The sequence below is a fragment of the Mustela nivalis genome, assembly GCF_964662115.1.
Source record: "Mustela nivalis genome assembly, chromosome: 19".
Taxonomy (NCBI): Eukaryota; Metazoa; Chordata; class Mammalia; order Carnivora; family Mustelidae; genus Mustela; species Mustela nivalis.
The window spans coordinates 31,817,375-31,843,514 of NC_139038.1; the positions used below are offsets into that span (position 1 = coordinate 31,817,375).

At 49.2% G+C, this 26,140-nt stretch overlaps 1 protein-coding gene across 2 annotated transcripts in view; it reads left to right on the plus strand.

Moving 5' to 3' along the window:
• The window catches only part of GRIN2A (glutamate ionotropic receptor NMDA type subunit 2A), a 373,499-nt gene that overhangs the window by 202,809 nt on the left and 144,550 nt on the right, over positions 1-26,140 (plus strand). For both annotated transcript variants that reach the window (XM_082714121.1, XM_082714122.1), the window contains exon 4: positions 16,677-17,269. In XM_082714121.1, coding sequence (XP_082570247.1) covers positions 16,677-17,269 — 593 coding nt within the window. The remainder of the gene's footprint in view (positions 1-16,676; positions 17,270-26,140) is intronic.

Consider the following 26,140-nt stretch of genomic DNA (forward strand, 5'->3'; position numbering starts at 1 on the left):
AAACAGGCATAATAATGAAATCAGATGAATTAGATGGAACCTAAATTGTCAAGTGCTCTGGATCCAGAGTCTGTCGTGCCCCGCATCCGAGCCAGAAGCAGGCCCCCCCTTCCTCCCCAGGCCAACCTCCTCCCCGAGCCACATGCTTCCCCTGTCCTTGGCTTTTCTGCATCCATTTTTTTGGCGCCACGCTGCTGGCCATTCTGAGCGCACACGTGTTCATCGTCGCTCTGCCTCTTCGCACACTGCCTGCCGTGCGTGGGATGCTCTCCAGACCTCTCCGGCCTGCGCCCATTTGCCTTCCATTCGGGAACAGCTTAGGCATCACCTTGCTCTGGACCCTTCTTGCCCCTTCTTGTTGGGTGGATTCTCTCTTTCTGATCCCACCCCTGGTTCCTTATTCCTTCTCTGGGCTTGCCTGTCAGCCCTTCTGGACTGTGGGCCCCCTGAGGCTGGGCCGAGCTCTGCTGCTTTCTCTCTGAGCGTGTCTAGGAGGCCGGCCCCTCCCCACCCTCTGGCCTCCGTTTTCTCGGAGGAGAAGGAGAGCCATGCACCGATTGCTCATAGTTGCTACCCAAAGGTGAGGGGCATCGCCAGGGCTGGGTCGGTGGGCGATGTGTTGGGGTCCTCCTTGCTTGGAGACCCTAAAAAAAGGGTCCCTTCTGTGCTCAACAGCTCTGGAGAAGACAGACCAGCCTGAGCCTGCAGAGCTGGGCAGCTGACCGGGTCTTGGCCCGGAGCCAGCACTGAGTGTGGCCGGAACTGGTCGCCCGGGGGCTGTGCTGGGACGCCAATGGACCATTATCGATTCTGGTTTTCTCCTTTCAAACGGTCATTTGGAACCCTTTTCAGAGGCTGCATGTCATTTTGAATCCACATTGAATTGACATTCAATTTTCCCTTTTATGCCGCTTCTTAGGAAAACACCCAAACCATCAATTTTTCTGTTAAAATCTCTCCCTTCCCACTCCTGTGTACATTTTCTAATGCCCTTTGTGCTCAGAGTTCAACAACAACGACGCATTCCAGTCACGATGAGTCCAGCCTCTTTTTTTCTGCGCTTTGCGTGGGTCCAGGCTTAGAACTGCTCTTTGCCATGTGTGTCTACACGGAGCGCAAGCACACACATGAGAGTTGAGCGCTGCCCTATTCAAGGGGTCGGTGGTGTTCCTCGTTTGGTCTGCTCATCTTCAAGAGTCAGAGAGATGAACATACCTGAGGTTCTTCAGATTCCTAGGTCTGCACGTGGGATGGAGGCTTATTGTTCTGTGGGCTTCATGGGGAGAGCCGTTAGCAAGCAGAATATTATGTCCCTGCAAAACGGGGCCCCTGATGCTGCTCAGTCTCTCGGCGTTGGCCCGGGGCTCATTCTTCTACCCAGAAACACCACCTCAAGAAGAAGACAATGGCAGGAGGTGATCTTTAGATGCTTTCTGAATCCACGCAGCATGAAAGGGCACAGGCAGGTTAAGACTGAAGAAGAGGAGGGTTGCCCAGGGGTGGTGAGTCTGTTGCTCTGGGATCCAGCAAAATCCGAGTGAATGTGCTTAGGCCTGAATACTGTCGACTCCTTGTGTTCAGACGGATGGTGCCATGAGATACCGTGGAATTGGTGAGTGGCCTGTAATCAACAGTCAGTGGATGGTGGCCACAGTGGGTCAGGCGCGGCCCCGACGGGCTGTGGGCCAGGCTCATCGACGCCACGAGGGAGGTAGGTGGCAGTTGCTTTTCCTGTCTCACGGCGGAGGAAACAGGGGCTTAACACTGTTGAGTCAGTTTTTCAAGGCCACAGAGCTGCTATGTGGGAGAACAGAGGTTCGAACTCAGAGATGTCTCATCCCCAAATCTGCGTGCCTCCCACCACGGCACCCGCTTCCTCCCTGCGGTCCCGCCTCGGGTGATAGGGGGAGGGTCTGTGCTCTGGCAAAGCAACTAGAGTCATCCTGACAGAGGGGAAGGGCTTGGTGGCCCCCTGTGGAGGAGGCTGGTGGGAGAGTCCACTCCTGCTGGAGGTAGTGTAAGGTCAGGGGTGACTGACGAGCACAGGGCTGCGTGGGGAACTTGGCAAACTCGGGGAAACAGAATGATGTGGGCGGCGGTGGGCTCTTTCCAAGACCCCAGGAGTGCCTTCCTTCCCCATGGGCCAGTCCCTCAGGCCACTGTGAGGTCCAAGGGCTCCTTAAGGGACCCCTTCATCCCAAAGGGGGCCTGCAAGACTGAAGGAACCTGCTTGCTTGATTTTTTTTTATTCTATTAAAAATCCACATAACATAAAATTTAGCGTGCAGTCATGTTAAACTGTACAGTTTGGTGGCATCGAGTACCGTGATGATGTTATACAACCACCATCTATTTCTAGAACTTCTTCATCACCCCAAAGGAAACCCCGGACCGGGTGGCCATCTTTCTCCTCCCTCTCCCTTGCCCAGCCCCTGGCAAGCACTGCCGTCCTCGCCGCCGGTCTGATCTGCCTGTTCTGGACGTGTCCTGTACTTGGAGCCTTGCAGTAGGCAGTCTAATGTGTCTGGGCTCCTGTGCTGGTCATGTGGTGGGGAAGGGGTTTGGAAGTGGGGGGTGGACCGGGGGAGCCCCGAGCAGTGTGGACACAGGTTCTGTTCCCAGGTGTGGATGGACAGGGGTACCATTTTGTCCGAATCAGCTGGATTCCTGAGTTCTGGAAGGCACATAGCAAGCCTTGAGACCCTGAGGAATCCTAGCCCGGTCATTCCCCCAAAATCGTGCCTTTATTTCCTGCCTGCACATTGTCGGAGTTGGGGCAGCAAAGGGTTCCTTTGTTTCAGACACGGAGATCTGCCTCGGGCACCTTCCTCCTAACGCCCACATTCGCACCTCGCTCCCACCTCCCCAGCTCCCTCCGTGCCCCTCACTCAGCCGCATTTTCTCTCTCTCTTCTCTCTCTCGCCGAACATTCCTTCCTTCCTTCCTCGACTCTGTCATTCATTCATGCGTCCGCTTACTCATACCTTCAGCGAACGTCTTCTGAGCTCCGCCAGCGACGAGGGGCTGGGCTGGGTGCCGTTGCTGCGGGGATGAATTTACCACGAGTCTAGTTGCGTGGAGACAGATATTTAAATAGACACTCAAAATACCTGCTGACGAGATCGACAGTAGAGGCGTGGACAGCGTGTTCCGGGAGCACCGTGGGGGCGGAGTGGGGGAGAGAGGACAGAAGAGGTGGCAGCCGCTTGCTGCGCAGTGGGTGAGCTGGCGTTGGTCCACGCTCTGGTTCCAGAGCTCTCCAGCGTCATCCCCAACCCCTGGGTCCCCCTCACCGTCCGGGGAACGGGAGTTGCACTAGGTCCATTTTACAGAAGAAAACGTGGAGGTGCGGGGAGACTCAGCGGCAGGGCCAGTGTGTGGGAGAGCGGGTGGCCACGCCCAGGGGCGTCCTTTCTCACGTGGCACATGGGTGTGGGCACCGTCTGGGTGGTGGCCACTGCCCGCCTGGTTCCTGGGTGGCTCTGGTTCTGTCCTGGGAGTGGAGAGGTTCACCCCAGCGAGGCCCCTCTTCCTTTGCTCCCCCGTAGTACATTCTGACTCCCAGCATCCCCCTTCTCCCCAAAGCGCTTTGTCGGATGAGGTGAGGGGGCTCACGGGCTGGGACATGCGCCGGCTCATCAGCTGGAGAGGCCGATGGAAGCACACGGAGGTGGGGGTGACAGACAGTAGAGCCCATCCGGCCTCCCTCCCCTGCAAGCCAGAGGTCGCTGTGGGGTAGATCTGTAGGTTGGAACCTCTGCTCTGCCAAATGCTGGGGGACCCTGGGCACGTGACTGAACGTCTCTGGGGCCGCTCCTCAGCTCAGTCCGGGGACCAGCAGCTTCGGTGTGACCTGCGAGCTTGCCTGGCAATCCTGTGGCCGCCTATCCTGAATCTTAATCCGAGGCAGAGCAAGATCCCCCCCCCTCTGTGATCCCTGGCCTACTTAACATCAACGGGCACCTCTCTCTAAGCCTCAGCTTCCCCACCCTGTAGAATGGGAACACAGATACTTGCCCCTGGCAGGTCAGCGAGCACATGAGACACATGTGGAACTCTCTGCTTAGCTGGTGGCTTGTCCAGGTTTGCCCAGGACCAAAGGGCTCTGAGGATGCCAGACTTGGAGTTCCCACCCGGGGACGCAGCTAGTGCCTGGCACCCGGGCCGCGCTCCCGCGTTTGGGACACTCAGGAACCATGCGGGGCAGAGCCATGGGAGAAGCGTCCGGAGCTGCACTCATGCTGAGCCGGCGGGTTGTAGTGTTTTGGGTGTCCTTGTTGCCAGCGTGGTTGATTCTGTCGTGAGGACAGCACAACCCCCGTAATCCCAAGCTCTCTTGAATCAAGCTCTCAGTGGGAGCCAGCAGCACTCACATTGTCTCCATCACAACATCCTCCTTCGAGGAGGGACTAGATCCCCTTCACGGTACACTTAGGAAAGTGGAGCCTTACAGGTACCGCCTCTTTTGCCCAAGCCCAGACATCAGTGAGAGGAGGGGCCAAGACAGGACCGTCTGTCTGAATGACACCAGCATCTGTGCTTTCAATCACAGCGATCTACAGACTCCCCACGGGAGACTCCGTTCCCTCCCGAGGCTCAACTCTCAGAGCTGTTTGTTGACCTTCCCTCGAGAACAGGGTTGTTTTGAAGAGGACGGTGCTGCTCTAATGTTGACTGCCAGGCCCTGCCCCCTGCAAGGGTTATGGGACAGCCTGCAATTCTCCCTTTTCCAAAAATAAAGCTGCCTCCTTCAGTCCAGCAGTGGCCCCCGTGTGTGTGTGTGTGAGTGAGACAGCTAGAGACAAAAACTTAATGAACAGGACCTGTTTGCGTTTTCTCCTCGCTGGAACAGCTTAATGACAAGCGATTATTATTGGCGGCTACTTGTCATGTCTTTCGTCTGGGTCACGGCAGTGGTGGCTGTCAGACTCCCAGAGAGGAAACCAATCTTGGTGGCATATTAAAGAAAAACAAAACAGAAAGGAAGGATGAAGAACTTATGCACAGAAGACAGAGCTGTGTGGAGAGAGGCAGCGGCCCCTGGAGAAGAAGCATGGACCAGAAAAAGGGAGGACGGGAATGGAAATACGCTACTCCATTGTTTGAGTTTTTCCAATCTAAGCTCAGAAGATGAGAGAAGAATGAGCCCTGTCATTCTCTACTTTCTTTCTTAGCTAAAGTGATATCAGGAATCTTTGGCTGCCAGGGACAGAAAAGCTGATTCAAATTGGCTTAAGGAAAATGTGATGATTAACAGGGACATGCAGTGACAATGAGGGCAAGATAGCTTCAGGTGTGGCTTGAACAAGGTGCTCAACAAGGGTATCAGGTCTTGGTAACTCTTTATCTTTCAGCTTTGCCTTTATCTCTTATGGTTTCCTCTTCAGGATGGTGTTTGTTGGCATGAGGCTGCCAGATATCCTTGCTGAACCTCCTTCCAGAATTCAAGTTTAACAATAAGGGAAACTGTTTTTTCCTAGTAATTTTTTCCCGAAACTCTGAGAGTCACTCTCAACAGACCTGTTAGGATACATTCCTACCCTTGAACTTGCTGACACTGTGGGGACTGGATGAGCCAATAGGCTTGGCTAACAGAGGGGAAAGGATTCACAAGAAAGAAAGAAAGGATGTTCAGTGTTTAGAGTAACAAATGCCCGTGAGGTATCCCACAGAGGCTTATGCTTCTCTAAGAAAAGAAATGTGGAAAAAAAAAAATGGCTCTGGTGCATAGAGCAAGGCCAGTAGACAGTTGCAGTTAAGACTGGCAGGAAAAAAAAAAAAGATCCCCAGGATTTGGGTTTATCAGCAGCTCAGAGACCTGATTCTGTGATCTCTGATCAGGTAGAATTTCCCTCTGGCTTTCTATGTGAGACTGGCTGGACCCAGCCTCAGACAATCCATCATCACTAATGACCCTGTTTAGAAGCCTTGAGTCAGACGATCACCTGCAGGTTGACGGAGCACGGGGTGAAGCCAGCTTGGGGCTTTGCTGTGTCCTTCCATGGAAATAAGAGCGTCTGTCTCAGCAGGTGTCTCTTCTTGGTCAGGCTGCTAACGATGGAGGAAGCAGGGCTGGGTTCAAGAGTGTGGTTTTAATGAATGCGGAGTGTTGGGCTGTCATCAACTCTTTTCTTCGAGGCTCGAGGAATACATCTCTCCGTGCACTTGTGTACTCTCCCTTCCAGCATTGCATTAACTTGCCAGAGGGAGAGCTTGGGTCTGGATGATGGACTGGGGAACTAGGTCTGGAATGCCCAGGCTGATGGGGGTAGCTCTAGGCGCACTGTTCGACGTTCATATACCAGTGGATTGAACGATAGCACAAACATTCAGGTGCTTTACTGCACCTTCAATGTAGGCTCCTGTCTTGGCACGGATCCGAATTCCAAAGGGAAGAGTAAAGCTTGCTCATGTAAAGCCCTAACATCCCCAGAGTTCTAGGCCCTCTCCCAGCTTCCCTGCCGGAAGTGCATTTAGTAGATGAATTGTTTGGAATAAGGTTGACTTAGGAATTAAATCAGACCCCTTACCATGACTGTCAGGACACCTCCGCTATGTGATCCGGCCTCTGCTTCCTGTCCTAACTCCTCCCTCATGGCTCATCCTCCCTCAGTCATTAAACCTGAGCTGTTTTGAGCTCCTTCTGTTCCCCGAACTTGCCAAGCCCCTTCCTACCACATGCTGCTCCTTCCTCTCCGATGGTTCTCCTTATGCCGCCCCACCCCTCCGCTTTGCCTGGCTGATTTCTTCATATTCTTTTTGATCAGCCCCAGTGTTGCAGACCAGCTGCTCGAAAACAGTGCTCCTTTCCACAACGCTCCGAACTGTTACGTCCTCTGAGCTCCTTGAACTTATTCCGTGTGTCGAGTTCATTCTTTCTTGTCTATCTGCTCTCTTAAGAATGCAAACTTCATAAGCGCAGGGACCTTCGCTTTTGGTAGCCTCTTTCCCTAGATCCACTCCCCTGGAACTATGCCCAGCACATCACCGGCATTTGTTAAATTCCTTGAGTGGTTGAAAAGCAATCAATAGATGAATGTTTCTCGAGCAGTAGATCTGGCAGTAGATCTGCTTAGAGACATCAAGCATTAGTCTCTCTTTCCACCCACAGTCATCCTTGCAGACTCAGAATGATGCCCCCAGTTTGATCCCCAAAGCAGTGGCCTGATGCCGGCAAGGTGCTGAGGGGGGACTCCGAAGAACGTTGTACCCTGCCTTCAAGAATTCTAGTCTGAGCAGCAGGCAAGAGGCATGGCTCTCAGTAACTGGGCTCCTGCACACAAGTCAGGGCTGAGGAGTAAGAAGTAAAGGCAGAGGTGCTGGGAATTCAGAAGTGGGAGAACTAACGAGTCCACAATGGATGCAGGAGCTGGGGCTTGATGGTCAAGGCTACTGCCTTCACCACTGTCATGGCCGGCTCAGGTTGACCGAGCCCTTGCCCCACGCCAAGGGCTCTCTGTGCCCCATCTCTCAAAGTATGCGCAGCAGCTCTCCAAGGTGTGATGCCTCCTATTGCCATTTCCATTTTTCAGACAGGGAAACAGAGGCTTAGGTCAAATAACTTCTTGGCAGGAGGAAGCAAGTCCTGCTGAGGCTGCCAGCAAAGCCATGTTCCTCTTACACAACCCCTGCTGCTTGTGGTTTCTCTGTGTAGAAAATGGTTTATACTCGATGGCATTGTGCTACATTAAGGTAGCGCTGAATTAGGGGTGGCTGTCCCTATGGTGCCCACTGATTCAGGTGAAATTTGGAGCAAATCATTCTAGATTTTGCAGTCTTTCTTTCCTCACCTTGAAGATAGAGCAGTTGGACTTGGCAGTACAGACTCTTCCAAACATGAGCATGTTCTGGAGAACATATGTATTCTAGAACTCCTCAGCAAAGACACTGGTTCAGTGGGGGTGGCCTGGAGCCTGGAAATCAGGGGTATGAGAAATCCCCCCAGGGGAGCACAGCTACAGGGATGGATACTGAAGACTTAGATTCGTGTTTTCGACCCTGGCTGTGTATTACATTCACCCAGGGAATTTTTCAGAAAGTCCTGGACCCTATCCCAGACCCAGTCACTTGGCATCTTTAGGTGTGGGGCTGGTGGGAAGAGATTGGCTTTAAAGTTTAAAGACTGCTAGCTTTTGAGATATGGCTAATGTGACTGAGAACCCAAATAATTAATTTTATTTATTGCTTTTAAATAGAGTTTATGTAGTCCTGTGCCAGTAGGTAGGCCAGTAGGTGTTACATTGGAAACCCAAGCTAGCATAAGATTGAAGGCTTGGTCATTCTTTTTTTTTATTTTTTATTTTTTATTTTTTTTAAGATTTTATTTATTTATTCGACAGAGAGAGATCACAAGTAGGCAGAGAGGCAGGCAGAGAGAGAGGAGGAAGCAGGCTCCCCACTGAGCAGAGAGCCCGATGCGGGACTCGATCCCAGGACCCTGGGATCATGACCTGAGCCGAAGGCAGCGGCTTAACCACTGAGCCACCCAGGCGCCCAAGGCTTGGTCATTCTAAGAGGCTCCGTTCCTTGCTCCATCCCCAACCACAGAGCTTCTCTTAGAAATTATTTTACATGATGTCCGTCTCTTGCATCCTAGTCTGAAACCCGAGTGCTCAGACTCTGAGTTAAAACTGGAGGACCTCTCCTGGTCTCCAGCTCAGAGCATGGGAGCCACCCTTGTTTTTTGGAAGCCCACCAGTCACCAGATATTTAAGGTATTCTCATTTTTTTTTCGTTTAAAAAAAAATTAAATCCAAAAACTAATGATGTACTCTACATTGGCTAATTGAATTTAAATAAATTTCTCATTTGTAGAGAGATGAGAGAGGAGAGAAAGGTGCTACTAGGTTATTTTAGAAGAATGATGGTAGATTGGGTCACAGGAGAAGCAAAATGTGGGGGACAGAATGTAAATCATGAAACAGTCCAATGAATGGGGGTTATTAGAGTAGAATTCTGTGTTTGTGGGGGAAGGAGCTGATGTGCTTTTGGGAAATGATGACCGTAATGGGGGATGATGGGGTAAAATATGAAGCCTTCCTTTGGTTTTCCTCCCAAGCACACATTACTTGGCTTCATTAACTCATTCAGCAGTTTGCCTGATCACATGCTTGTTGGAGTCCCTGACTCCTCTCAGGCACTGACATGGACTCTGAGTCCCAAACACGTGAGTCCAGATTATGATGGGGCTGGTGTGTGTTTTTACTTTATCCTGAAGGTTGTGAGAGCTGCTGAGAAAAAAATTTAAGAAGGAGGACATCATGCTCCAGTTTGAACTTTAAAAAAAGTAACTGGAGCAGCAGTGTGGAAGGTGGGTGGGAGAGGGACAAGACTTGGGCAGGGACTCTGTACACGAGGTTCTCACTCTTGTTTGAGAGAGAACTTCCAAGGGTCTGGAACATGGGCAGGTACAATAGGGAAAGGAAAAAGAAATAATCCTCTGGGATGATGAAGAAATAATGGGTGCCCCTAAGCTGCAGTGGCGGGTAAGCACAGTAGTGAAGGTGGGAAGAGATCTCTCCTATCCCGAAAGGAGAAAAATGAGTGATAGAACGTAAATCATAGAACACTCCAATAAATGGAGGTTTCCTGGAGGGAAATTTTGTGGACGATGGAGCTGATGGGTTTTTGGGTGCAATTTCCCCTCTTAGCCTCAGTCTTCTGCATCAACTGATTGCTAGTTGATGTGAGATTATGGACGTTGGTCTTCTATTTCTGGGGCATTTTTTTTTTTCTAGTTGGGTGCCTCAGGAATGATTGAGTGGTGGTTATTAATCACACACACACACGCACATGCACATGCGCACACAAACACACACGCATACACTTCTGTTTCCTGTTCTGCACACCTTGTTATCAGCGTTTTCCAGGAGCTTTGCATCCAGTTTCTGGATTCAGATTGCCTGATCTTGAATCCTGACCCTGCCACGTACCAGCTGTGTGTGTTTGGGCAAGTTACCTTCTCTGAAGCAGGGTTTCGAAATCTCTAGTACAGGGATGATGATAAGACCTCTTGCTACATGCTACATTGTACTGCATATTGCATATGCCCTGTAAATGTTAGGTGGGGTGACGACCATGGTGATGGTAATTCTGATGAGGAGGAAAGGGAGTTGGATAGATGGAGGTGTTGATGAATGATGATGGTGGATGACACTGTTGATGGATGGTGGTGGATGATGAGGAAGAGGAGTAGGAGGAAGATGGATAGGATGGTGGATGATAATGTGGTTGATAATGATGATGATGGTAGTGATGGTGGGTGATGATGATGGTAGATCAGATGAGCAAAGGTAGGTAATGGTGGTAGTGGATTGTCGTGGTGATGGATAATGATATGACAATGATGGTGATGGTAGTGATGGGTGATGATGATGCTAGATCAGATGAATGAAGGTAGATAATGGTGGTGGTGGATGATGATGGTAATGGATGATGGTGATGGTGATAATGATATGATGATGGTAGTGGTGATAATGGTGATGGTAGATGATGAATAATGGCAGATTATGATGGGGGTGGATAATGATGTTGATTATAGTAATGGTGGATGATGATGGTGAATGATGATGGTGGTAGATGACAATGGTGGTGGATGATAGTGATGGTACCTGGTGAGGATGGGGATGGTAGAAGATGATGGTTGTGGATGATGATGGTGGTAAATGATACAATGGATGGTGATGATGGTGGTGATGGAGGAGGAGGAGGAGAATGACTGATGATAGGACAGAGATCCTTCAGTGGCACAGAGTTAGCTTGTGAGAATGCTATTCTTCTAAACTCTCATGCTTACCAAATTTGGTGCCTTTAGCTTTCCTCTCATTCATGGAAGCAGAAATCAAATATATCCAAAAGCTCATTTAATACGCAGTCAGAGTGGCAGGAACAGCCCAGGGTTTACCAGGACAATTCTCCTATGGGAAAAAGAAGATTCCCAAGGAGTCTCTCTCAGTTTTTCCTGGGTCACCTGCATCATTATCTTTGTTTTGGTGCCCACTCTGGCAGGCAGAAGGAAAATAAGCTATGGAAATGGGTACAGAGTTGACAACAGTGAGCAGTTCTCTCAATGCTTCCTAGGGATGAGCTTCCTCCTCCTTTATCTCCTCACCGAGTACATATTGAGCCCCTGCTGTATGTCAGACATTGAGCTATTTTCTGCCAATACTAACTTGAATAATACTCATGCTGCTGTTGAGAGGAGCCCGAGAAAAATGAACAACTCAGCACTGGAGCTCAGATACTCAGCTCACAGAAATTCGGTTTCACTTGTGCTGGCATGGGGCATAAGCACTGGGATTTTTTTTTTTTTTTTAAAACAACCCTCAAATGATTCCCCTGTGCAGCCAGGAATGAGAGCCACTGGTGTACATGAGGGAACATTGGATGACGTTGCATCTTGTACCAAAGCTGTTGTTAGCAGGGTGAGGGTTTTAGGGAGATCACTTAACCTCTCTTCCTGTGACTTTATGAGAAATGTCATCCATGACGGTTCTAATGACTTGAAATACCTCATCCCTTGAGTAGTTAGACTCAAAGAGCTAATTGGTATGAGTGTTCTTTATAGCCTTTGTAGATGGGTAAGTGAAATGAAAGTTGGTATTAGACTCTGTTAGACATCATGCCTTGATACCCACAGAGTCAGGTCTCACCCTGAACACTCAGCAAGCTCTGGAACATTCTAGAACATGAGATCAGGAACTCTCATCTAATGAGACCTCAGTTTAGGGTGGGACCGAAATACAGAGTGGAGAGCAGACACCCAGAATCCCACACCCCCTGCCTCCCTCGCTCTGTGTTTAAAACAGTTTGTTCTGTCTTCAGCAGAGCAGTGAGCCTGGGGAGAGAACTGCTCTTGCTGCAGAACCAAAGTGGGTGTCTGAAATCTGTTCCTCTCCCCCGGCTGCGCACTGCTGAGGAAGCCGGTGCCAGAGGTGGTCAGAGACTGCTCTGTAGAATCTGAACAGGACAGGCTGAGGGATGGCAGGAGGTGGTGAGTGCGGGAGAAACAGCCTCTGCCACTCAGGTAGGGAGCGGGAAGAATGTTCAGGGCCTTGAAAAGAGGGCCATGTGGCATATCAGATGCCAGGCCCTGGGAGTGTGGCCAGATTCCTCCGTCACCTCCTGCCAGTCCGTAAAAATACCTTCGAAAAATCCGGGGCTAAACGTGAGCCTCCTCAGTGTCTCGCTGTGCAGTTCTGTTTTGCAAATACTTTCTCCCGTTCATCCCTCCGTAAGGCATACAGAGCCTTGGGTCTGGAATGAGTTTTGACGTTTCAGATGCCGGTGGAAATGATGGTGGTTCAGGGTAACTGCGGGAGGTCCATGAAGGACAAGAGCGATGGTTTCTCTCCAAAGCATGATTCATCAGTGTGAGGAAAGATAGTCCCTTCTCTTCATGTGGCCTCCTTGGGCTCAGAGTGAGTGGGCTGATTTGCAGAGGGCTGGTGAGGAGGAGGGGCAGGCAGTGTGACGCTGCCGTGTCCGTAGATCTGGACATACCAGTTTCTGAATTAGGATTAGGATCCCTTTAGGTTTCTGGCTCTGTCCATGTTGTGTAGAGGACTGAGGACGTGGAGAGGCATCTCTACACTGTGGGGAGTCAGGCATAGATGATGGATGAGCGTGCCATACCATTTCAGCCCTCCTTCCTGACAGCCCCTGGCCCCCGCCCACCCTGAGATGGTGCTTATTATGCCCACCTTCTAGGCAAAGAAACTCAGATGCAGAAAGTTTCAGAATTCACCCACGGTCATGTGGTTCGTTTACGCCGAGCCACAACTTGAACTCCAGTCTAGTAGACCCCAGAGCCCACACTGTTTCAATTATAAAGCGACTGGTGTGCATAAAAGGGTAGGCTGGAGAGTCTCATCTTAATGTGATTGTCTAGGGGAGCCACTGTTGACCATAGAGGAGGGGAGTGGCCTGGTTAAAGCAGTGTCCAACCAGGAACTTCCATCAGGAAATCATGACCCGGTGAATTGTTAGGATGCTCGAGTCCAGAGCGGGTATTACACCTGACCCATGGGAAAAATAACAGTGACGCCGACTTGTTGAGGACTTGATACGTGATGGGTACTGCCCTGGATGCTTTTCTACAAGGAGGTCATTGAATCCTTCCTGCTCAGTGAGGAAGTGTGGTCGTCACCAGCAGGGTCGTGCAGGGCTGAAAACCTTAGAATCTCAAAGGCAGGCCAGTCTGAGTTCCCTGCCCGTATGAGCCTGGAGGAGTCACTCTGGCTCTGAATCTGTTTCTTCGTTTGTATGACGGGGATCGTGTTGGGATCCGTTGAGGAAGGTGGTTGGAGGTAGGATTAACTGAGCTACTACACTGAAAGCGTTGAGCCACATAACTCTCATAGAAGCGTTAACTAGTATAATCATTGACATTGCTGTACCCATTGTACAGATGTGGAAACTGAGTCTGGGAAAGGTGAAGTGAATTTCCCCCCCCCCAAGGCCACCCAGTTAAGATCGCTCCCCAGACAGCATGACTCCAGAAGTTACCCTGTTGTCCCTCCTGGGGAGAACATACTAATGTGGACTAGAAGAGAGTAGTAGGAGAGATTCAGCCTGGACTAATGCACCGGAAGACCGGGGGGGTGGGAATGGCACAGGCAAGGAGCTTGCACATGTTTTTACACAGACGGCTGTGACAAACAAGCTTGTGGCTAATGAACTACGTCTCTATAATTATCTTTCTCCTTCACGAAGTTCACAGTGCAGCCGTGCCCTCCTCCCCACATGGGGAGTTAGGTAACGCTGCACTTACAGAGCTTATAGCTCTGCTCTGTGCACAGAGCTGCTCGTGGATACAGTAACGTCTGGCTCATAGCACAAGGAGCTGGGGCGTGGGAGCATCCCAGACAACCCCCCACCCTCGACATCTAGCATGCTAGATCTCTACCTCTTCGCTAATTCTGATTATCCCCAGCAAGTGTGTACATAGGATCATCTCAGAGATCCTTTTTATTGAGTTCCGACCATGTCCTGCTTAGCCTCTGCCCTCCTGAGATCTTTCTCCATGCCTCGTGTGCTCAGTGCAAGAAGATGCTGATCCCTTTGCCTTTTGTAGTCCCGATGTGACTCTGGCCAGCAGCTTCCTTGGAACCATCTTTGCTCCGTGGGAATTATTACACTTCCTTGGTAATTAAGTTTGGAGCTTCTCAGTGCCATCCCCAGAAGCACCCGGCAGTGTGTCACAGTGGTAGACGTAACTGCCTTGAGACTTGACTTCTCTGCCTTCATCTCTTGGTGGGGTCTTTAGGTTATTGTGGTTTTTGGTATCGAACAAGGTTCTATGGGCAGCTTTAGAGGCTTGGAGGACTTTTGTATTCCTTTTCTGATCAGAAAAGGTCACTCTGTATGTTTCAGAGATTGGGTGGCGGACTGGTAGGTTGGTGATGTTGAAAGATTTAATTTTTTTGGACATGACATTCAAGAGCCATAAACCAAATTCTTCTGTTTTGCTTTGTGTTTAAATCAAGGACATTCCTCTTACACTTCATTCACACATTGATTTACTCACACGTTCCCTCATCCTGCATTTCCTGATGTGTCATGTGCCCAGCCTTCTGCCAGGTTCTAGGGACAGAGACATGAGGACAGCAAGATCTCTGCCCTTGAGCCGTTCATGGTCTTGTTGAGGCATGATTTAAAATGATTAATCAATCCAAGAATATTGGATTTCTCCAAAAGCTACTATAGGGAAAAAGATAATTATCCAAAGTCTTTAAATCTGTTACCCACTTTAATTGATTTAATTAGGTAAAATTCATAAAGCCGTATTGTTGGAAGGAGCCCAGAGGCATTTATTCTTGTTTTTTTGTTTTGGTTTTGGTTTTTTTTCCCCCTCTCTGCCTTCAAGCCGAGCTGCACTTGAATTATCCCCCAAACCCATGCATTTCAGAAAATGGAAGTATTTTGAACAACTGTGGCTTTTGGCCCATTCAGATAAAACTTTCTATTCAGTGAGCACCCCAGGGAAAACTTGGCAGACTTCTTAAAAGGGTTGACATGCACGGCTACAAAGTATTTTTTTGAAAGACAAAGGGAACTGTCCACTCTTAATATAGACACAAATATAGACACACACACACACACACACACACGGAACCCCCATATTCCTACTATTGAGGTGAATGCATATCCCGTAACTTGGATTCTAGACTATGGGAATGTAATCCCATAGCTCAGAATGCAAAACGAAAGCACGGCTGCACTATAGTAAGGACCCCTTGAGAATTCTTTTAGTTTCCGGGGACAGAAAACCATATCTCAGCACTTGTCACATTGTGTTTTGTTCCAACACAGAGGCACACCTTCCATTTAGCTGGCTTTTTGCGCACCTTGCCCATCAGTCAGCAGCCTGGTCTAAGCACCTGCTATCTGCAGATCTTCAGTTGATCCCAAGAAAGTTGTGGCTGTGCTCTGGAAAGAGGGCTGGTCACAGAACCAGGTCCCAAGGTCGTTTCGAGCCTCATGACCCCCACCCTGCCAACACCACCACCTCCACAGAATCATCATGGGGATTTGAGGAGTTACGGGGTGTGAAGGTAGTTTATAAGTTGTCCCACTGTAGGCACTGCCTGCCTTTTCCAAATGGAACTCTGTCCTCACGATCAGATCGTGACTTAGGGAGATGTTAGAGCTATCAGAGGCCCTTTAACCCAACAAAAGTTGCCACGTGCCTTTCCAGAGTCAGAACATTGAGCAGCTCCCCCTTATGCTTGAATAAAGTCTGAGGCCTCCCATGGTGGGGTTCCTGCCAACTTCTTCACCGTCCTCTCTCATCCCCCTGCTTCATGAGCAATAATGAGTTTACCTCTGGCTTCTAGAATACTCGAGATGTATCTGTAGGGCCTCTGAGTATCGTGCCCCGCTGTTCCCCTTCTTCCTCACCCGGATGCTCCCTTGGCATCCTCTTATGCTTCTCTCAGCCTCTAGTCCCAGGAAATTGCTCTTCCCCAAATTCCCACCAGATCTGTGAAGGTAGAGACCATGCCTGTGTCTGTCTTCCGTATCATTTCCCCATGTTCTAAAATGGTACCGCTGCATAGTCAGGGGGTCAACAAGTACTGGTTGATCCAGAGAGACATTTAGGTAGAATGTCCAGTGAGCATGTATTATACTTTATAGTACCCAGGAGTGTAGAATCCAAGCGACAAATCCCACTTGGACTAGCTCAAGCAGCCACGCCTTATGTTGGCTTATGACCAACAGGTCCAGAGTCAGGGGCTTCAGGCATGGCAGACTCCAGGTGCTCCAAGCACATCATCAGGACTGTGTCTCGGTGTTTTGATGTTGCCTCTTTTGGCTTCATTTTCCAGTTCTCAGCCTGGGACCAGATAGAGTTCATTGTGTTGAAACCACAGGGGCCCCAGAGGGTAGAGAGGAAACAGGATTAGCCAGCAGCAAAAACGACAGGCGCCCTTCATGTGTCAGGCTGCAGGCTCCTGGTTCAGGGTCTCTCTCCTCTCTTTCTAGTGTCTGTTCCCTAGTGTGGCCTATAGTAGGTGCTCAGGGATGTTTGCGAACACATAGGTGTGTGATGGTTTTGCCCTCCCTTCTAAAAAGGCGTTTTTTTAAGTCTATAAAGACAGATGGTTGCATATAAACCACCTTCTGCCTCATCCTCTGTTTTGATTTTTTTTTTTTTTTTTTACACCTGTTGGCAGGACCCAACGTCAACCTTCTTCCAGTTCGGAGCATCCATCCAGCAACAAGCCACGGTCATGCTGAAGATCATGCAGGATTACGACTGGCACGTCTTCTCCCTGGTGACCACCATCTTCCCCGGGTACAGGGAATTCATTAGCTTCATCAAGACCACCGTGGACAACAGCTTTGTGGGCTGGGACATGCAGAACGTGATCACCTTGGACACTTCCTTTGAGGATGCCAAGACCCAGGTCCAGCTGAAGAAGATTCACTCCTCCGTCATCCTGCTCTACTGTTCCAAAGACGAGGCTGTCCTCATCCTGAGTGAGGCCCGCTCCCTGGGCCTCACTGGATATGATTTCTTCTGGATCGTCCCCAGCTTGGTTTCTGGGAACACAGAGCTCATCCCGAAGGAGTTCCCGTCAGGCCTCATTTCGGTCTCCTACGACGACTGGGACTACAGCCTGGAGGCGCGGGTGAGGGACGGCCTGGGCATCCTCACCACGGCCGCGTACTCCATGCTGGAGAAGTTCTCCTACATCCCCGAGGCCAAGGCCAGCTGCTACGGGCAGGCGGAGAAGCTGGACACCCCGCCGCACACTCTGCACCAGTAAGCAGGCCATCTTTGCTTGTCCCCCGAAACGGGACCGGAGTTTTGTTTGTTTCTGTGCCTGTTTGTTTGTTTGAAAACTCAGAGCAGTACATACATATACTCCCTGCTGAAAACCTGCCCTGCAAAGAGCGAATGCCGCGTGTGAGCTTATGGGATTCCCTCCGATTGGCTCTCCCCTCCTCTCTTCCCCCCCGACTCCTCTTCTGTTTATAACTTACATCCCACTTTGTTTTCTGCAACTTTATATTTTTTTTAGCTCTACAGTAGACCTTGGAAACCGAGACCTGTGTCTGTACCCATCTGTGTGTGTGTCTCTCTCTCCATATTCTGTCTGTAGCTACAGCTCAAGTGTGCCTGTGTGTGTATGCATACATAGAGATGGATTTTTTTAAAAAGATTTTATTTATTTGACAGAGGGAAAGAGATCACAAGTAGGCAGAGCAGCAGGCGGGGGGTGGGGGGGAAGCAGACTCCCTGCTGAGCGGAGAGCCCGATGTGGGGCTCGATCCCAGGACCCTGAGATCATGACCTGGGTTGAAGGCAGAAGCTTAACCCACTGACCCACCCAGGCGCCTCTCGAGATGGATTTTATATGCACATACATACACATCAATGGATGGGTGTACATAGATGTATGTGTGTGTACGTGCATATGCACAGATATGCATACATGAAGGTATGTAGGTAATAAATACGTGTAGATGTGGGGAGGGGGAGGGCGTGTTCTTTGCAACCTTCATGTTGCATTTCTCAACAGGGAGATACCGTGATTTATTTACCCAGTCTCCATAATGATAGAAAATCTAAATTGTCTCAGATTTTGTTCCCCTTGAGAAACGAAGTGACAGTGATGGTCATCCCACAGGTCTCCAGGCTGGGTTCTAGGCAGCTCAAGTTGGGGGTCACAGAACATATGCATGTAAACATTGAAGTACTTGTTGGCAGACTGTCTTGCCAAGGAACTGTCCCAATCTGTATTCACACAAGTCACTCGACTTCCCACATCCTCACCAGCGTGTTACACTTTGGGAAAACTGCCCACGCTGGGCCTTCCATCCTCTGTTGGACTGTGTGTCTCAATGTCTTCCCTTCTTCTGTCCTGTCTTTGTGGATCATTGGAAATCTTGGCAAATAACGCTTCGAAGACGGCAGTGTGTTGCATCCTATGGACGTATCCTAATGTAGTTAACTCCGCCCGTCTTGGTGGGCATTTCAGTTTCATGTTGCTGCAAAGTGTCATTGGTCTTCGTGCCCATGGTTATGGCACAACTGTTGACAATTAAAATGATCCCTCCTGCACCCCCACTTTGCATGCTTTTGCCTGATGTTCGATGATTGAATGCGCATGCTTTCATTTCCTCAGATGACAAGCAGCACAGCTCTGCGAGGAGGGCACGGGGCTCTCGGGGTAGATTTGTCAGGGTTTGAATCTTGTCCACTTCCGGTGTGCCTTGGCCGGTCACCTTGCCTTTCTAGGCCTCCGGGTTCATTGTAAAGGGATGATAATAGCACTACTGCCTCTAGGCGGCGCGCCACGAACTTGAGCACACGTCGGGATCACCTGGAGGGTGATTTGTTAAACCACAGGTGGCTGGATTTCACACTCAAGAGTCTGTAATCCAGGAGCCCTGGGGAGGGCTCCCAGAATTTGGAATCCCAGCAGGGCTCCTGGGTGATGTTGGGATTGCTGGTCTGCGGATTGTGCCCTGAGAACCAGCGTTCTGTGGATTGAGCTCACTATTAAATAAGGTGATGACTGGGAGAGTATTGTGTAGCTCAGGGCCTGGCACCCGGTGGTGACCGACTGACCGTCAGAATGACCAGAGAAGTGGGTTTTGGTCATCAGAACTTAGGAGTCAGCCGGTGCGGTTGGGTTATTATCAGCAGAATAATACGTCACTCCCCAATGTCTCTGGAAGATTTTAGGACTTTGAATCTGCTACAGTTCAGGGATTATCTCTGAGCGGAGTCTGGAGACATGTCGAGCGCGTGCGTCTGTGTGTGTGTTTATGGGCTAGAAGGATGATGGGTCTTTAAAATCGGTGTACACCTGCAAAATGAACTCTTGAGTTAAGAAATCGTGGTCCTTTGCAGTGTTCCCTTCCTCTCTCCTCATTCCCTCCTTAGGGATCCTCTTTCTACACTGCCACTTCCAGCGTCTTAAAATAATTGTCTAAGTATCAGGAAGCAACTCTGATGCATCAGTATGAAGCATGGAAGCCTCTTAGGGAGGCAGGATTGCTGTCAGCCCAGTGACAAGGGCTGGGCTAATGAATGCTTCCTTCCCATAAGAAGTGCCCTACAGCTGGAACAGTCACAAATGTATAATTTTGATGAAAACACAACTCAATTTTGCAGCAATTGAGATATAATGTATACAGGAAGAGGAATTTGAGAAGGATGATTGTTCAGACATGCCGCGCTCCTTCCAGTGACCACCCTGAATTCCACTCTTTAAGGAAAAAAAAAATTCTGCTGTGAAATGCTGTCAAGCTATTTCTAGGAGTTATGCTCTGAAGGCAGCAATTTCGTGGACGGTGTTTCAGCCCTAGAGTAGCGGGGCATCAGGTGGGGTGACCCGTCATCCACTGCCTGGTGTTTCATGAACCGTCCCTCCTTCCGGGGGGCGCTGCTGGCGCTCACCCCGTGTGTGAGGCGAGACCGTGGCACCAACAGTGGCTCCTTACCACACTTGCCCACTGTTCCAGTGTTTCTTGAACACCCCCAGGGGAAGAGGAGATGCTTGCCAGGCAAGGAAGGGACCGGGAACCGGAGAAAGCCCCAATTGGCCATTTTTCAGAACAGCATTAAGGACCGTGCTCTCTCTCTCTATCCGTCGTTCCTTCCAGCCAGTGGACCCTGTGCTGGCCCCTGGGGCACGGACAGGAATGAAGATAGAATTTCTCAAAGAATGAAGAAGGAGGAAATCTGTCTCGTGGCATACTCTGGGAACAGGGACTCTTAAAAAAAAAATACTAGGGGAAGAAAAAAATAAAAAAGAATAGTACAGAGTATGATAAAACACCCACCCCAACACTGATCACAGAGAACAGAGGTGAATGTGTCACCTTTGTTTCAAAATTTTAAAAGAAAGAAAACATTCCTGATGAGGTAACAGTCCTGATTATATCTCTCCCGAGTTCCACTTTCTTCCCTTCTTCTCAGGAGGAAAGAACACTGGCGGGAATTTGGTAGGGACCAGATCTGTGTGTGTGTGTGTCTTGTACTTCTCATCTAGATGTCTGTGACACCTTAGATCCAATGCACAGTTCATTTTAATGCCCATAAATGATGTCCGATATGTTCAAATTGCCTTGGCTTCAACCTTGGGGTTCAGGATAGATTTCGGAGGACACTTGGCCTTCTCGCATATTCATCGTGCTTGGGCTTCTGTGCTCGATTGTGTAAGTGTTGTCCTGTTTGTTTGATCGTCACCCCCACGATGGACATTTGTGTGGTCGATGGTAAGGGGTCTTCATTATTGGATCCATGAGATCGTTCAGCGGAAGCCCAGGACTCTCGATTTCCAGCTTCTGCCAAGCCATGCGGTCTCCAGGTGTAGTGCTCATTACTCCCACTTTGTGGAAAGGAGGATATACGTAGTTTCAGAAGAAGCTCAGATGAATTCACATGATGGGTATCCTGGTACATTGCTGCGGGGATCCGGGGTCTGGCTTGGACTGGTTGAGTGCGCCATCTTGGAAGCAGTGACACATGTCCTTCTGTGGTCTTCAGAGACCACCCAGAGCTTGTGCACACAGGATGCCGTAACCATGACTTCCTGCCTGCGATGCGGGACATGGTAGGTGAGCCAGCTTGCTGAGGATGACGTGGGCCTGTTTCTGTCCCTGGGATTTCAGGGGAGAAAAAAGGTGGGGACAAGGGGGTAATGTTCTTTATGTTTAATATTCCTGGTTTTACAGAAGGCACTTTGAAAAAGAGCAGTCAGCATTTTATAAAGTTCAAAAATAGCTCAGCCGTGTTATGTAACCTCCTTCTTGCTGCTCTGAAATTATTAAACATCTGTCCCTTCCGTGAGTGTCAGGTGTATTGCTGTTAACTCCTGGAACGGTGACGTAGGTCAATATCTAGAATAGAGGCTGTTCTGTTCAGTCCTGTCCCAAGCGTCCCTCCAGGACGCTGGTGGACAGGGCCCTTTGGGAGGCAGTGTAGCCTCAGCGTAAAGAATCTGGCACTGAAGCTGGTCTGCCTGGGTTTGAGTCCTGGCTCAGAACTCTTCTAGATCCAAAGCTTTGGACAAGCCCCTTAATTCCTCCAAGTCTGCCTCCTGAGATACAACATGGGGACCAGAAAAGTGTATGTGTCTTACCCCAGAGCCTGGCATGTGGAAAGGAGTTTATAAACCCTTACTCCTAAGGCAGAACTTGCAAATATAAAATTGTGAGTGAGACTGATGTATCCGCACGCCATAGTCCACAACATTGTCAGTCGTTCATTCCCTAGAAAGGTATTTAGTACCTGTGTAAGCTAGATGCCAGCTCTTCAAAGATGGCAGAGCAGGGAAAGTCCCGTAGGAATACGGGGGGAGTCAGTGTTGCCACGTGTCTTGCTGTCTTTGAGACGTGCAGGTCAGGGGACCGACCGTTCCATAGTAGAGGCTCCTCGCACAAGGTGGAGGTACAGGAGGAAAGGGGAGGTCCTCTTGGGGAAGCAGAACCCCTAAGAAGAAGAGCACTAGAATTGGGACGACTCAATGCTCTACTAATACGTCCCACACTTCTTCCTGGTAGCTTTTATTTCTTCCCCCAGTGCTGTAGCTCTGGTCATTCTCGGTCATATCTTGCTGTGTCTGGGTTTGAGCTTGTAGACCCAGGAGAAGTTCCTGTCACATTTTAGGCCTACAGTTCTATAGGGCACGGAACATTACATGTGTGTTGTGAGTGGTGTGTGTGTGTGTGTTGTGGTTGTCTCATTGTACCAGAATTAAGTGAAATCATATGCAGAGCATCACTGTGCCCAACGTGTAATAGACATTTCACAAAAAACAGTCATGTCACTATTGTCATCTCTATGGTGATGGTCATGATGATTATTTCTTTGATGTATATATACTTGTTACACTGCAGGCTGTTCACAGGCAGGGGAGGAAGAAATAGACTTCTCTCTTATTTTTCTAACGGTGGAGTGATGACATGTGTCCTGTGGCTCCCATTTTGGTGAAGGGGCCAGGACGTGGAGAGGTGAGTGCATTGGAAGGCAGGGGCTCAAGGACATGTATATAACACAGATGAGTGGGGAAAGAATATCTTCTCCCAGGAGAGTTACGGATTTGGATTGAAGAGAAGTTATTTGGCTTTAATTGATGTTATCTGGCTTGACCCCTTATGTATTTTATATTAACTTCTTGATTTATGAAGTGAGGCTTCTACATCGAGAAACAACAACACAGTAAATGATTGCCCTGACAGGAAAGGAAATTGAAGGAAGATATATATGTGTGTGTCAGTTTAATTGACATGCACGTATACATCTTTGATATTTTTCTCCTACCTTCATTTCTCAAACAATCATGGAAAAGTTCCTGGCTTAATGACCCATTAAGAGACTGCACTAACCCGGGTTGGCGTGGTTTTATTTGATAGTCAGAATTATCACTGTGGGTTTCTTTTTTTAATGCCAGGAAAAGAGCCCGCTCAGTTAAATCTCAGAGCTTGACCAGAGTTAAAGCTTCCCTGGGTGAATGAGATAACTCTTTGCAAATATTTATCTGTGGGATCACCGGAGGCTCAACAAACATTTCTGGCAGTGGCATCAGGCGCCCAGGAGACCAAGGCATCCTGTGGCTTGTGCTCTCAATCTGGGACTCCGCTTGGCAACGGTATGGGGAAAGGCTGACCTTCAAAGTAAATCCGGAAAAGAGACGTGTCGAAGTGAGATAGGATAAGATCCAGGGGCCTGTGCCATATGGAGGGCCCAAAGCACGTTCCAGAAGGCCGTGTGACTTTGTGAAACATGGCTTTGCATGGTCCCTTGTTCACACCCTCACGTCCGGGTTATCAATGGCAAGTTCCTTAACTTCATGGAGCCCCTGCTTCCTTGACTGCAGACAGATTGTTGCATCCCTAGGGAACCGTGGTGACATTCAAATGCATGTGATATTCTCAACCGAACATCTAGGTTATAGTTGGCACCCACAGATGTTAATTGTCTTCCTTCCCTGGGCCAGAGACACAGCTTGATGAGCCCCCCACTGTGTCTTGGTGGACCCGTGAGAGGTGGATGGTGCTCCCCAGGCGTCCAGCCTGACAGCTAAGTGAACAGCCTCTCTTCAGCCTCATCTCCGTCTGTGGCCTCCCTCCTGGAACACAGACGTCTCTTTGTTGGCCGGGAGTCAAAAGGACCGTATGCCAACCCTGCCATGCAAGTCAATCATTTCCAACTGGCACCCAGTGACTAGCTCGACAAATGGTGGAAACCCGATGCTGGCAACCTGAAGGGACCAGAAATTGGCCCTGCCTCTACCTTGAGGGGAAGGTGGCTTGGGTTGTTTTGAGGTCACGCAGGAAACACGCCCGTTGTTCACATTTGCCTCAGTCCAGATGCGAGTGTTTTGATTTAGGGACTGGCATGCCTCACAAAAAGATGTGTCGTGGGTTGAACACTAGGAGAGTTTTTATTTTGAAACTTGTTAATTTGGTGACATCCAGTAATAATTTGCTGCAACTCCCTTCTGTGAAAAGATGAAGCAAAGAAAAACACCGAGTTCATTACTCTGGTGCCTGCTGACAGAGAGTATACTGGGGACAGAGGCTCTTAATGTGTTAGGAGGCCAGTTAGGGGACCGTGGCACAGTCCAGGAGAGAGCAGGTGGTAGCTTGGACTGGAGTAGCGGCTGTGTGTTCAGAGAAACGTGGCTGGGCTTAATGCATGTTTTGGAGTAAAATGAACGAGACCCAACCGATGAATATGAAGTGTGAAAAGAGATGAAATAACCAATAATGTTTCACTTGTACAGCCGAATAGATGGCGGTGCCTTTCACAAAACTGGAGAAGAAGCAAATTTGGGGAGGAGGAGGAGGTCAGGAAGAACATCTAGCCTTGAACATGCTCAGGGGAGCACATCTAAATGGAAATCTCAAGTAGGCAGTTGAAGAGGAGAGTCTGAGTGCAGACTGCAAAACACAGTGCACGGGGCGGGAGCTTATTAGTGGTGGTTAAAGCCCCGGGATTGAGTAACGTCACCGAGCAGGGGGAGGGGTATAAAACATCAGAAGAGGGACTGGACTCAGACCATGTGGGACGTCACAGTCATTGGCAAATAACCTCCGAGGGAACGGAGAATCCTGGGGAGAAAGAGTTGGGCTGGAAACTTCAGCTGCCTTTTTTTTTTCCCCCATGGAGACTGTCTTTCCCCCGCTTCTGTTACGGAGTTTGGTGGGTGTCTGTACAGTGTCTGCTGTATGCTAGACATCGTGGCAGCTACAGTGGGCCTGGCAAACATCTGTCATCTCTGGCCGTTGCTAATATACCTGGATTTACTGCTCCCGAGGAGACTTAAATAATCCTACCAGCAGTTTTAATCAACACATGGAGAAAGTAAAACTTACCACATGATAAAACTTATCACAGGCCTGTCATGAGAGCAGCGAGGAAGTCCTAGGAGTCCTAGTCTTGGAGTCCTAGGAAACCAGCACCACGCTCGGCCGAAGCCACAACCCAGATGACAAGCCAAGCTTTAGATGAGCAGAGGTGAGGAGGTGACACTTCCAGAAGGAGGAGGGGGGGGAACCCACCTCTGCTTTTGCTTCCTTCTTCACGTGATCTGGAAAACATCCAATATCACACAAAACAATAAGTTAAAAAAATTCTTTCCACCACAACGGAGGTACAAGTGACATAGCATGAAGGGCTAGTTTATTTACAGGCTGTCTTTTGTTTGCTGTCCTGGAAGAACATCTGTGCAACTTCTTGTGTGTACTGTAGGATAGGCGCCCTCCTTGTCATCTCTTCCAGGCGGGAGCTGGCCAGCCAGAGTGGGCCTTTTCACCTCTTGTCTGCCTCTATAACCTTGCTTCTCAGCTTCCCCGCAGAGGCTGCCTTCCTGCCGGTGTGACTGAGTCCTTATGCAGCCTCCTATTGCCTCAGTACCTGTCCTGGATCCCAGGGATGGACGAGTCACTAGGAGTCACTGTTAGGTTGTGGTGCTAACTAGGTTTGGCACGGGCACAGGAGGCCAGCCATGTTATATTCCAGGGCCCATAGTTTGGGGACTAAACTGGCTGATCTGTTGATACCTGGTGGACTCTTCTCCAAATACCCATGGCCCGTTCCTGAGGATTTGTTTCATTCAGTTAAGTCCTGTCCAAAGACAAGGAATAAATGCACACACCACTCCATTTCCTGTGTGATGGAGAACAGTTCTCCTTAGACATGGACTCGCTTCCATTTTATTTCCATCACTATTAGTAAAAGGAACTTTTAACAATTAAATTAAGTACATCATTATGTGTGTGTTGGGGAGGGGAGAGAAACTTCAAGTTGCATAAGTTACGTGGTAGACGCGTATATACTTTAAAATGTGACTGATGGGAATTTTAAAGTACTCTAATGATACAACCTGTCATGTATTAACTGCCTCCTATGTGCTAGTCACTTTAAATACATTATCTTTAATCCTTAGAGATGAATTAGGCTATTTTTGCTGCAGATAACAATCAGTTAAATTCAGTTACATGATAGAATTATCTGATTGGAATTCCATAGCAGGGTGGACTTCAGATACAGTATGATCAAGGTTCTGGCTCTTTTTCCTATGATCTCTTGACTCTGTTCTTTGGAAATTATAGAATCTTTGTTATCAGATTATTCCTTTGTGACCTTAATCTGGCTGTCAGCAACACCTGACTT